A 13,423-nucleotide genomic window follows, 5' to 3' on the forward strand; every position below is an offset into this window, starting at 1 on the left:
TGGACATGATAGTTTTAGGGGCAAACAAGAGGAGGTCATAAATTCAATATTGGAGGGGGAAAATTGCCTGATTATAATGCCCACTGGTGGAGGAAAATCAGTTTGCTATACAGTACCAGCAATTGTTTCTGGTGGTGTCACTGTTGTCATCTGTCCATTGTTGTCACTGATGATGGACCAAGTGAATATGCTAAGATCAAAAGGACTTAATGTTTGTTTACTTAAACTCATCAGTCCAACAGAGTGATCGAGATGTTATTATGCACAATATGTTGTCAGAGGTACCAGACTACAACTTTGTCTTCCTAACTCCAGAGACTGCAACATCGTCAGATATTGTAGATGTATTGTCAAAGATGAAGTTAAATAGTACTTTAACATACATAGTCATCGATGAATGTCATTGTATTGACATGTGGGGATTGGATTTTAGACCAGCCTATGCCAATCTTGGAATATTTGCAAGTTTAAATTGTCAAGTCATTGCTTTGACAGCAACTTGTACTCCAAGGACAGAGGAGATAATATTATCATCACTTAATCTCACCAGTGTTATAACAATAAGACAAACATGTGACAGACCAAACATTTCAATAATTGTCAAGCCAAAAAAAGGTGATGGGAAAGAGCAAGCTACCAATATGATTGTTAATGAACATAAAGATCAATGCGGCATTGTGTATTGTACAGAAAGAGCAACTACCCAGGACATGACCTATTGTTTGCAAACAAAAGGCGTAAATGCAACATATTTCCATGGTGCTCTTGATCCTTATAAAAAAGAGGAGAATTTTGATGCTTGGTACAATGGAAGAGCACTTGTTATGTGTGCAACAGTTGCTTTTGGAATGGGAATAGACGAAGCCAATGTTCACTTTATTATTCACCTAAGCATTCCACAATCAATAGAGTGCTATGCACAAGAATTTGGCCGTGCTGGAAGAGATGGGGAAGATGCAATCAGTTGTCTCTTTTTTCGTTTTGAAGACCGAACAAAGCAGCTCAAAATGATAAGTTCTCTGCCAGATGGCGAGCACAGATCATTTAAGATCCAAAACTTAAACGAAATGGTTAAGTTTTGCATCATGCCACGTTGTCGAAGAATCCAGCTGGTTAAATACTTTGGTGAAGGTACCAGAGAGGCATGTGAGAGCAAATGTGATTTTTGCCTTGGAGGAGCTAGAGTTGACCATCAAGATGGTAAAGATGATGCATTGCATGTACTAAGCTGCTTAGAAAATATGCAACAGCTGCATCCTAAAGTTACCCTTCAACATTTAACCCTGACATACAGAGGATCAAAAAGGAAAGAAGTTCTTGCCAAGGCCTACAATACTGTTCCAGAGTTTGGAAAGGGAAAGGACACCTTCTCAGATGCAAGTCTAAAACAATTTATTCAATTATTGATTTCTGAAGGTGTTATTGTTGAATGCTTGAGAGATGCAAAGGACATAAGCACAACTCCATATCTAATCAGTGGTAAGAAGGAAGATTTAATTAGAAAAGGAGAACTTCCCATTTGTAAATATAAGTAAGTTTTGTTGTAAATGTATATAATTATTTACATATGTACAAGAATATTTCTAATGCACCAATCATTTGAAACTCCAGTCCCTCAAATCCCCATGTCTATGCAATGATTTCAATATTTCATGACTGTTAAAACCCTGGCTACAAACTATAGTTCAGCAATTATTAGAAATCCCAAGTGATTCAACAATTTCAAATACAAATGGGCATTTTTTGGAAAGTGCATCCAAAATTTCTTTAAACAGCATAGGATTTATATTGCCAGATGATTCCAGAACAGAGCTACCACGAATGTTCTTGTCACAAATGTCTTCAAAAAATCTCATTTCACATTTGATGGTAGCTTTCTGTTGTTCAGTTAATTGATTTGCATTGATGTCATCCTTCAATTTTTGTATTTCTGCTTCATACATATTCACAAGAATGTTTATGTAGTTGTCCCTTCTACTGTTTTCTCTTGTGTATTCTGCCAAAAGACTAGTGATATCATCACCATTGCTGTAGGTGGAGTTAAGTCTTGTCCAGATATCATTTAACATATTACCACAAGCTTTTAAGGTGTTAACTAGCTTGGCAATGTCATCTGCAGTAATAGAAACAGAAAGAAATATATTATTAACTGAAAAAAACAAGGAATAATATGAGTGGTATTAATTTATGAACCACGGACCAAGTGATAATCCTCAATAGCCTCTTGTTGGACACATTGCAGTACATTTATATAGATTGTTGGCTGTGATAGGTTGCCAGACAATACATTTAATATCCTTTCCTCCATTTGAGGTAACGGGTGACAAGGTTCAGGGGTACACTGCTTTCAATATGATACTAACATAGCATAGAGAATATATGGTAGGGCCACTCAGCCTTACAATGTGTCTCCAATATTTCATGTAATCGATTGGACATATTAATGGCAGACAAGACAGTTTAGTCAGTGTGTTTATATTGTTGGCCAGAACATTAACTAACATGAAATTGAATAAGGCAGACAACATGCCTTAAACATTTAAAAGCTTCTCACTTGAGTGACCCTACTGTTTTTTCTCTAAGATGAGATAATTGCCAAAATAAAAAGTGAAGTACACATTAAGCTAGCAAAAAACATATTTGCACCAAAATGGTTAATAATCTGCAATTATGGTGCAAAATACAGTACCAGTTTACTATACTTTATGGCATTGCACACAAATCTTACAATAAAAATAAACAGCTATAAACAGATAAAATGTGAATCACCGTTTTCTTCCTGATCATTGTGGGACAATTGGCTTGTCTGGTGTTTCAGCGCCAAGTTTACATAGTAAGTTATGTACACAATTAAGGAAAATGATACTATAATTTAACTGATACAGTAATGGACTTTACCGTTTATTCACGTTTAACCTAATTGCCTTGTTTCCATGTTTGCCAGTTTGAGCATGAAAGGCACACATGAAGTTTTTATTCCCATCCCTCCTGGATGAATTTTTTTTCATTATTCTTAAACCCAATAACAAGTAAGCTCTTAACTTTAATGTGCACAAAACATGCATTGAGTAAATAGAGCAAGAAAACAAGGTCATTAGGTCAAAAGTGGATAAAGGGTAAGGTCCATTGTGCCACCAATCCATACTGTATGTATCAAGTGGTGGACCAGCAACATTATTTTGTGGGGGTGCTGGAGATCTGGGAAGCACAACAGTTGAGTCTTGCACAGCCAGCAGCATGCTATAATGAAGTTTCAACAGATTTACAGAGTAGTTGAACAAACATATGAACAAATCTGCCACAACAAGACAATGACATTTGTTGAGCAAAACATTAACAGGGGTGCACAGTATTCCACAACCCAATATTAAAATCCACCCTTTATACATCAGTTATACAACATAAAAAGGATACTGTTTATGTCCACCTTTGTTTTCTCGCCTTGTGTATACTCCAGGGAAAAATTATTTTACATGTCGTGATAAAAAAACTTTTTTATCATTTTCAAAGCCCAAACGTAAAAGTAAAAAATCCACAGTCACTTCAGACCCTTCCTTCAACTCAAAAAATTGCTTTAACAGCACCTCTAAATGTTTCTTTCGACTTGTGACTTAACGTCCAGATGGTTTTCCTCCTACATAGTTCAATATATCTTGTTAGCAAGGAAGTACTCATGATACATTATATGAAACATAAATATAAATTTTTATTGAGTAACAATATTACTTACCAACGTTGAGTCGCTTTCGTTTGGGCAATGATACTTTTGAAGGCGTAAGGTGATGCTTTCCTCCAATCGGACTTTCTTCTACGTTTGCCTCCTGCCGAACGCCTTCTTTTGGCGTACTTGATCGCGGAGAATCATCTATAGTGAAAAATTATGCTTGTCCGCTTAAATAAAGCTGAGAGTTTAAGTTAAAATATGATATACTTAACAATTTCCACGTGCATATGGTAGTACTCATCATACGCATGTATCATTATCTTGAAAATTGATACTTACCGTCGATAGACATGTTGCTGAATGATATTTCAAGTTCTTCATCATCAAAATAATCTTCTAAGACCAGGGAAGGGCCACTTTCGTCGAGCAAATCCGCCATAATTTACATTCTTTGCGCAAATTTTAGCATTTGCATAGTTTCAACTAAATTTGCAGAGTTTTGAGACACGATTTCGCAGGCCCTTCGCTTCTCATATTTCAGTATCCCATAATGCATTGCCTGACACTAATCCCAGCCACTGATCTATATGATTGCACTGCACTGTGTTCAACGAAGGGCCTGCGGAGGAGGCAGCATCAAACATACCACAATTTGTAGAATTTTCTGTAGACAATACTGTTTGCATATCATGATTATGGATGCACTTTACACCCTTTAACTCAAATGGTAATACAATACTTGCTTCATTGGAAATTGATGTTAATCGAAAATACTCTCCAAGATTTTCTATTCCTTCCACTGATATTAAAACACAATAACCCAATGCAGATGGTTTACCAGATAGATCTCTTGAATGTGAATCAAACACTTTAAACACACCAGGAAAAGGCATCATAATTGCCACAGTGTTCATACCAATTGTAAGTAAACAACTTTTATAGTTTAATGAATAAAATATTTCATTTAAAGCATGCTCAAGTGTCACAAATGGGAGACTATTTTCACTCATGTATAATGCTCCTGAAAAGGAATCACTGTATTGCAAATTAAAGGTATGATTGTCTATGTCAACAAACTAGGCATGGCCCGATTGTGCTCGGCAACTTTTGAGCAACTTTTTACTTTTAGAGCAACTTTTTTTGTGCGAGCAACTTGAAGCAACATTCTTGTTTTGAAGCTATTTCTCAGCAACTTTTACGCTTTTACTAAAATGCTTAAACATGATAGCGTTAATAACTTCATTTTCTGCAATATATTTATGTACACGTACACTCCGTATAAGTACAGCATAATATAAGACATGATAGTGCCTGGTGCCTGCTTCCTATTTTTAGTAGTTATTTGGTAGAGTCAGTGTTTCCACAATGCAGGAAATGTCTTGTTTAATTAAGGTTCTCAGTTGTAAACGGGACTTTTTTGCCTTTTCAATGAGAAATAACACACACTCTAACAACGAAAAAGTGTTCAAAATTATAGGAAATTTTATAAAGATGTTGGTTTCCACAATGCAGGAAATGTCTTGTTTAATTAAGGTTCTCAGTTGTAAATGGGACTTTTTTGCCTTTTCAATGAGAAATAACACACACTCTAACAACGAAAAAGCGTTCAAAAATATAGGAAATTTTATAAAGATGTTGAGAAATTTCGTAGTTTGATTGTGGAAACACTGCCTGGGTTCCGTGTTTACTTGAAAACAAGATAGCAGCTTATGAATATGCACAAGTGTTAATATATTATGATGACTGATTTGGAGGAGCTGTCAGATTCGTCAACGTCGATATCAGGGGACGAGAATATTGAAGAAGATCCAATTGCAGTAGCAGAAGATGCTGGTGCAACATTTCGTATACCAGAAGCAGCAGCCATTGCATTTCCTATTCTAGATATTCGTGTAATTCGGTTCAAAAAAATTTTAAGTTTTGTTAATTAAAAGGACTAAAAGAATGAATAAAAGCGTACAAAAACCTCTTGCCATTGTATAATAGCCTTAATAAGTACAAGCAATATTTTCAGTTTAGTAGCAACTTTTCCTTGTTTCGAGCAACTTTTAAGCAACTTTTATGCTTTTTAGAGAGCAACTTTTTAGTTTTAGTGGGCAACATTTTGGCTTTTTACGAGCATAATCGAGCCATGCCTACAACAAACTCAGGGACATCAGTTAATAATAAATAACTCCTATTTATACTTTGACTGATAACACCATACAAACTGTTTCCATTTATTAAAACTGTGTTTAGAATTGATCTATCCCAAATATTGACTGATTTAATTTATTTGTAAACAATTGCATATAATGACATGGCTACACACTGTTTACCAGCACTCATACCAAACATTAAATCATTACCTTGATTAAAATCTGCATGAATTGTACAGGCAGGATCAACTAAATCATTTAAAGTTCTAGGACCTGGATTTTCCTCTACATCATTTGAGAGTCTTAGTAATAATGGCACATAAACATCATGATAGTATATCATTTGAACATACCAAAAGCACAATTCACTAATCTTTTGGCTCTTATTCAATTGGCTTTTGAAATAAGGCAAGCAGAATACATTGAAATAAAACATTAATAGTATTTGATTCCAAAGTTTACCTTTGAGACGGCACATACTGTTGCGACGGTCTGTAAAATTGTGGTGTGAACCAATCCTGGAGCGATAAACTTATATAGTGACACCCATATTTGTGGCCTAGAACTCAAAACCAATTGTCGAGTTAATTTAGATATTACTGAAGATTTTTATTTGTCAGCATATTCGTAAGTAATGTACCTGCAAGTCAGCAAGCAGTCAGCAGTGTTATTTTGTTTGAATATAGCAGCAGTTGTGGCTGTTAATTGTTTTATATACCCGCATAATGGCTGGGTTCAAATTTCAATACCCGCACAATGGCTGGGTTCAATTTCAATACCTGCACAATAGCTGGGTTCAATTTCAATACCTGCACAATGGCTAGGTTCACTTTTGGTATGTGGCCTTTCACGTAAATAGTACCCTGGTCTATGATGACGACCAGTGCAAGCAACAATGGCTCCGGTTTTTTTTAGTTTTTCGATACGTGCACTCTGACACGTTGAGCGCCTGACAAGATGATGTCAGTGCAGGCAAGATTGCCCCGTATACAATGAAATGTACGCTTGTAAAATCTGATTGTAGTCGAAATTGCTCGACCACAGCAGATAAATAAGCGATTAAAATAACAAAAACCCACAAAAAAGCAATACAGCTTACCTTAACTTTGCTAAAACGAAACAACGCAGTCAACGCCTCCACGAAATCACAGTGGAAACTTGAAATCTTGGCAAAATAACAGCTTACGATATTTTCCGAACTAGTTACGATATTTTCCGAACTAGTTACGATATTTTCCGGAAGTCATAAAGAACGGTATTATCGTCATCTGTTCGTTTATCCGACAATCGGCGAAGATCTGGACTATTATTTATTTTGTGCTAAGACATTTTTCAACTCTCACATAGTGGTTAGCCGCGCATGCAAAGTGGCTACCCACAAAAAGTATTTTGACAATGTTACAAGTTTGTGGTTTATTTCAAAGTAAATTTCAACCAGGTAAATAACTTTTAACATATAAAACATAAACACATACAATCCAGCTTGCACGACATTTTGACATTGTGCTTGTCTCATTTGCATAATGCTTTGTCTGAGTAGGGGCCTAGACACAATGATGTAGATTATGAATAAAATAAAAAGTATGCTTTAAAATTATATCTCTAGGATCTTCGAGAAGTTCCAAAATCAGGTGTAACAACAGTCGCAACAAATCATAAATCTGCAAAAACAAATTAGAAAAGGAAATGCTAACAACACAAAACTTTTGTTGTACCTTAGGCAAATCAATCAGGATCAAGTAATGCCATGGAGTTGGATGGAGCTAAGCAATGCTTTAAATTCATAGCTGATGAAGGTTTGAAAGTTTCATCCTTTATTAGTGATCGTCACAAAGGCATTGCTAAGTAGATCTGTGAAACCCAACCAAATGTCCAGCATTACAATGATATTTGGCACGTGAAGAAGAGTTTAACGAAGAAGTTGTTGCAAGCTGGTCAAGAAAAGGGAAATGAGGCGATAAAACTGTGGATGACAGCCATTGGTCGTCATCTTTACTGGTGCACTCGCTCAACCAAGCAGGGTTTTAGCAAAATAGAAGTCACTGATTCGTCATATTGCTGACAAACATGACAACCATCGTGATGAGCTCTACCCAGTATGTGCTCATGAGCTTGAACTGCATGCATGGATCCCAATTGGTAAGTATCAGCAATTATATCAGAGCATGGTGTTGCATAATAATTATAGAACAAGGTATCAGTCATTGCCTGATAACATACATTATATCTGTCCTGCACTTTTATCCAGTTTGCACAAAATCATATAATCACAGTGAATTTTGTTCAAAGTCAGACACATAAGTGAAATTGTGTTTTAGGGAATTATAGTGATGTAATTTCTGTCCATATTGACAGGTACATCAACCTATGACAGATTGGCCATGATTTTGATGGACCCAAGAAGACTAGCTGACATCAAGAAACTTTCTTCTGATGGTCAAACTAGTTGCCTAGAAGGGTTTCACTCGACCCTCAACCACTGGCACCCTAAAATGCAACATTTCTCTTGGCTAGGTACATACTGCAGGTAAACACAAATAGTCTGTAGTATTGATCAGTTTTGTTTTAAATTTGATGTTTAAAGGACAAGTAACTTCACTCTCCATGTACATTTACCATCATTGCTTGTTTGGTATATACAGTTACTAATATTTTTGAAATACACTTTTAGGCATATTTTGGCCATTTTGCATTTCAACGAGAATGTAAGTAGACAAACGAGAAAGACGGCAGATGGATGCCCCTATTACAATGTGGTGTTTCCCAAATATAAACTTGGCGAGGAGGTTGTCTGGGAAATAGCCATCCAACCTACGTATGGTAAGTAATAATTACATCATCACACTTTGATTTGAACCCAAATATATAATTTTACAAGTCAAACCATTCATAAATCGTGCAGATAATAAAGCCTGGTGCATTGTTGTCTAAATGGCTTTGGGGGTTAAAAATGTTGAATTTGTATTAGGTTATGTTCATGAAATTAAGAAAGTACTTTTTGCAAGGACCAAGAAGGAACTTGAAGCCACCATCCAAGTTTACGTTAAGAAAGCCCCTAAGTCACTTACATCTCAATTTCCTTCCTGAGCGAAAGACAAAATCAGCTGCCATTGATAGTCAAAAAAAGAGAAAGAGCATGGAGACACCATTACACCCTCCCTGTAAGTTAAAATTACATGTACAATGTAAATATGTTGGTCTTAGAAGTGCAAATGTAAAGTAATCATTTCCAGTTATATTTTTAGTATGTGAGCAAGACCAGCATCAAGAGAAGTTGGCGCAGGCACAAGCACAGGCACAGGCACAAAAGAAAAAAGAAAGAGAAGACATTGTTGTAAATGCAAAGCGCCAATGTTCGGACATCCAAGGAGTCATTGCCCTTAGGGAAATGCATAGGCTCATTGCACACTAATATTACACCAGTTGAATGATTTAATACAACAATTTCATTTTTAGAAAACAAAATGTTTCAGTCTCTATTTTCTGTCTGCGAGTATCCTTTATCCATTTGGAAATTTTTTCATTATGTGATGGTAAATGCAGGCAGGTAATGGTCTTCTATTATCGCACCCGAGATATCCATAAAACCATCTAACCAGCCATCTGTATGCCACAGCTCGCAGGTATCTAGACTAAAAAGTAACAAACCTTTACTAACATTGCATAATAAAGTTCTATATAATCTTTGGTATTTATGATTTCGAGAGTTGCAGAGATAAATAAATTTTTTGCCAAACACAAAGGTCAACCAGCATAGAAAACGACAATGCCCCAGGTGTTGGTCTAATAGTATTAGCGAAAATATAAAGGCCAAGAATTTTCCATCTTGTGACTTATTCATATTTGGCCCTGTTCTTCGTTTATATAAAACCATGCAGCAATGGTCCAACCATAGTCAATACTGCTGCGTTTACCATTGCCTCGTAATCTTTGTGTTGTGTTATGCAGGAGATTTGTTTTATAGAACCATCAAAAACTGCCTTTCCTATGGCACAAAGAACTTCTCGACAGCAGCGATATTCCAGTGCACCAACTAGCAATTCATCTCTGCATAAACTACACATACACCTAATGAAATACTACGGTATTTAATTCAACTGCATTCGAGTGCAAAGTCAGTGAAATGCAAATGATTGTCACTTTATATATTTTTTTTTATATACCATGTGGTCTAGGTAGCTAAGAGGGCAAACTACTGTTCAAGTTATGTGCAAAAAACTGCACTTACCAATCGTTTACTGGAATTAACTTCGTGTACTTTGCTTCTAGTGTTTGTGCAGGAATGCCGTCCTTGTCTTCTTCAAAATTTAATTTGTATTCTTGCCCAACAATGGCAAGAGGTTCATCTTGAAATGGCGCATTGCCATCAGGATGCAAATACACAACACCAAAATCTTCGCCGTTTGAACTTTCTTCTGTGGACAAACTTGCCTCAGATACATTGCCGCTACTTTCGGAATGCTCATCAGACATTTTGATGGAGTTAATTCATTATTGCAACCAAAAAAACGTTCGTAAAGAACACATTCTTTGCCACAGTGTATATCGTATTTACATAAAGGCGCCTGTGTCAGTCCTACATATGACGTCACGCAAAATGGCGGCCAAATTCGCACACACTGCTACACTTCAAGGGCAATTTATAATACAATGCGCATCATAATACGACATATATAATATATATGATTTCTTCTTTGAGTATGAATATCCTTCGTCATTTACCTTCTTTCTTTCCAGAGTAAATAACTCACCATAATTCTTCACTAGTGCATAATTTTCTTCAACCAATTCTTTGCTAGCTTTGTTCACTGCCTTTTGATATTCCGTTAGGTTTGCATCACTACCATCTTTTTCAAGATTTGTAAGATTAACTTGGACACATGTTTTCATTACCTCTTCGGATTTTAGCTAAAAGAAATAGGCATTTTCAAAAATCAGTGCCAGTATACCAATTTAAAGAATACAAAACATGTATAATAATTAGCATCTGAGTTTGTAAGTAACAAGACTCTTCAATAGCAATACAAACAAACTGTTCCCATTATGTTTCAACAGTTTCACCCCAATACATTTGTCGAAGATTTTTACATAAAATCTAAAATGAAACTTGCAATTTAAACTCACATCAACAGCTTCCCCAGCTTTCCCAGCTTTCCCAAGGGCAAGTGACACAGAGTCAAGTTAAATCAAGTTACCCTTCTTTCCCAGCCTCCTTTCATCATCTGTTCCATATGAAAAATGTCAAAATATACAGATGCATATAGCTTTCCTTACATGAGGTTGGGATTTGATGAAAAGAGAGAAACAAAGAACTTTTGAAAAGAATGGATAATTTATGCAAATAATGATGACCACTCCCCCATAGTGGAGCTGTTTTCTGAGAAAATCTTCTTTGATCATAAAAACCCTGAGCTGCTGAGACCAGAATGCTTTGCAAGCTTTTTTGTTTTTTAACCTAGAAGCTAGCAAAGTATTCTGGTCTTAGTACTTAAATTATACCATGAAATGTCATAATGGATAATTTGTCTATCGTTATTAGTCCTTCATGTTAATAGTAAAAGATATGTAAAATAATATCGCTTTTTATACAACACCTGTTATAGAATCATTCTTCCCAGACTTATCACTATTACGCTACTAAAATAAAACATAGTTAATAGCGAGTTGCAGGAAAACAAACAAATTCATCCTGCATTTTCAAATGCACAATTCAATTACATTTGGTCAAGGAAATAAGGTCAGAAGCAAACCATTGCCGCAGAGGGCTGCCCAGACAGTTAGTTTTGCACAGGAATCATTTCTTTGAAAGTTCAATATTGGTGGTTGCATCATATTGAGGTACATTGTGCATATTGACTTCTCCATTCAGCAAAAATGTGGCTTCGTCCCCAAAGATGAAATTATCCGAAAACAGTGTTGGTTGGTTGAACCACTCGGAGTGCAAAGTCACCTGCTAATAATTCATGTCGCACATGCATACAATATGGGTGCCACCCTAAATCAAGCCTTGTTATCCTGTTTAAACCAGCAGACGAAATTGGAAGGGGATTGTGGCAAGCACCCACATGTGGATTCTCCTTCATATAATACTCCGCACTGTGGGGTTCATTATGCAAGTTTCGCCACTATTCACCAGGCCATCGTGGTTCAAAGCTCTTTGTCATGCAAATGAGTCAGTATAAAAGACACCACTTGCCCAACCCACATTGCCTTTTTTTCACATGCATGCTACCTTGCCATCATGACTGACCAACAAGCTCTTAATCAGCGCGAAGTACCTTCAACGACTCCAAGTTTGTCTGTTGAAGCTCGCGTGGATGTTCTTGCACAGACTATGGATTGAATTACAGCCCAGTTGGCACATCTGACTGAAGCAATTAATATGGACCCGGTTGATCTAGACCTTGACGACGAACCTCAACAAATAAAAGCAGAAGTTGTTTCCATATTTGATCCTGCTGAAAGTATTTCACAAGAGTCAGGCAGTAAAAGCGTCGCCGAAGCTGAGTCACAGTTACCCCATAACGAACTATACAAGGATTCTGAAGATTGTGGCCCGACGGTTTCGGAAGGCGTTGCTTCAAGAATGAATATGGCCCGCAAAAACGTCCAGTCCAGCAAAAGAGCAATTTTTGCAGATTCAGAAGAAATATTTACGACCTGCTAATGCGAATTTTTGAAATTTCCCCAAGTTACTCCAGAGTTTGGGATGATTTGCATGATAAAACAAAGCTCGTGAAGCATCGTTTCAAGCATATCAGAAAAGATTAGTCAACAGCATTATCCCGGTGGTTTATTTGGTGGAAAAGGTCGTTCAAGCCAAACAGGCGCTGAAAGAATCAGTTCGACTATCAGAGATATATGATTTAGTCGTTGACCCCCTCACACTTCTGGTGGGGGGGCAGTGTTTGACTCGATTACAACTAGTGGGACATGATCGCACGAGGAGCGACTGTTACATATTAATTGCCTGGAGCTTAAAGCTGTTTGGTTTGCAGTACAATGTTTTGTTCTTGTTAAAGATGTATATGTTAAAGTCTTCAGCGATAATGCATCTGTAGTTGCCTACATTAATAATATGGGCGGACCGATTTGTCATCTTCATGACCGAAACTGTGTGATTGAGGCCTTTCATATTCCTGGAAAGTCCAATATCCAAGCTGATTACCTTTCTCAGCATTCCAATGATAATTTAGAGTGGAAACTACACCCTACGTTGTTTTCCTGGATTTGTCAAACCATATTTACTCCTGATATAGACTTATTCGCTTCTCTGCTAAATTTTCAGATTGATACCTATGTTTCTTGGAAGCCGGACCCGGAGAGCATGCAGTCGACGCTTTTGCGCTTAACTGGGGAAACTTTACTCCATATTTGTTTCCTCCGTTTAGTCTCCTGGGGAGAGTGTTAAAGAAGATTATCAACGATCAAGTGTCAGATGCAATCGTCATCTCGCCATGGTGGCCGACAGCTCATTGGTATCCAATTCGTCTGCAGTATGTGTGCAGCGTTCCGCTTCTCTTACCTCAGTGGCAGAGAATAATGTCTCATCCCCACGACAAAACTCGTCTACATCCTCTACGACAAACGATGCGCCTAATCGCATGGCATATCTCAGTTC

General features: G+C 36.9%; 2 protein-coding genes across 2 annotated transcripts; one reads left to right on the forward strand and one right to left on the reverse strand.

The window, feature by feature from the left end:
- The first annotated feature begins 269 nt into the window (after positions 1-269).
- On the forward strand, positions 270-1,535 carry LOC114530790 (ATP-dependent DNA helicase Q-like 4A). The gene has a single exon (XM_028552411.1). The coding sequence runs from the start codon at positions 270-272 to the stop codon at positions 1,533-1,535; it is 1,266 nt and encodes a 421-aa protein (XP_028408212.1).
- A 7,767-nt stretch (positions 1,536-9,302) lies between these two features.
- LOC114530791 lies at positions 9,303-10,275 on the reverse strand. The gene is made up of 3 exons (XM_028552412.1): positions 10,031-10,275; positions 9,679-9,870; positions 9,303-9,429 (listed from the first exon to the last, which is right to left on the reverse strand). The coding sequence occupies exons 1-3, from the start codon at positions 10,273-10,275 to the stop codon at positions 9,303-9,305; spliced, it is 564 nt and encodes a 187-aa protein (XP_028408213.1).
- Positions 10,276-13,423: the final 3,148 nt, after the last annotated feature.

The sequence above is a fragment of the Dendronephthya gigantea genome, unplaced genomic scaffold (genome assembly GCF_004324835.1).
Source record: "Dendronephthya gigantea isolate DGI-Jeju-01 unplaced genomic scaffold, DenGig_1.0 000066F, whole genome shotgun sequence".
NCBI classification, from domain to species: Eukaryota; Metazoa; Cnidaria; class Anthozoa; order Malacalcyonacea; family Nephtheidae; genus Dendronephthya; species Dendronephthya gigantea.

Excerpts from the sequence above, each read along its gene's own strand:
- LOC114530791 (XM_028552412.1), bottom strand. The coding sequence starts at position 10,275 with ATGTCTGATGAGCATTCCGAAAGTAGCGGCAATGTATCTGAGGCAAGT. Across the intron at positions 9,871-10,030 it reads TTAATTCCAGTAAACGATTG|GTGTATGTGTAGTTTATGCA; the intron begins GTAAGTGCAGTT and ends GTATTTCATTAG. Across the intron at positions 9,430-9,678 it reads ACTATGGTTGGACCATTGCT|ATACCTGCGAGCTGTGGCAT; the intron begins GCATGGTTTTAT and ends TTTTTAGTCTAG.
- LOC114530790 (XM_028552411.1), top strand. The coding sequence starts at position 270 with ATGTTGTCAGAGGTACCAGACTACAACTTTGTCTTCCTAACTCCAGAG.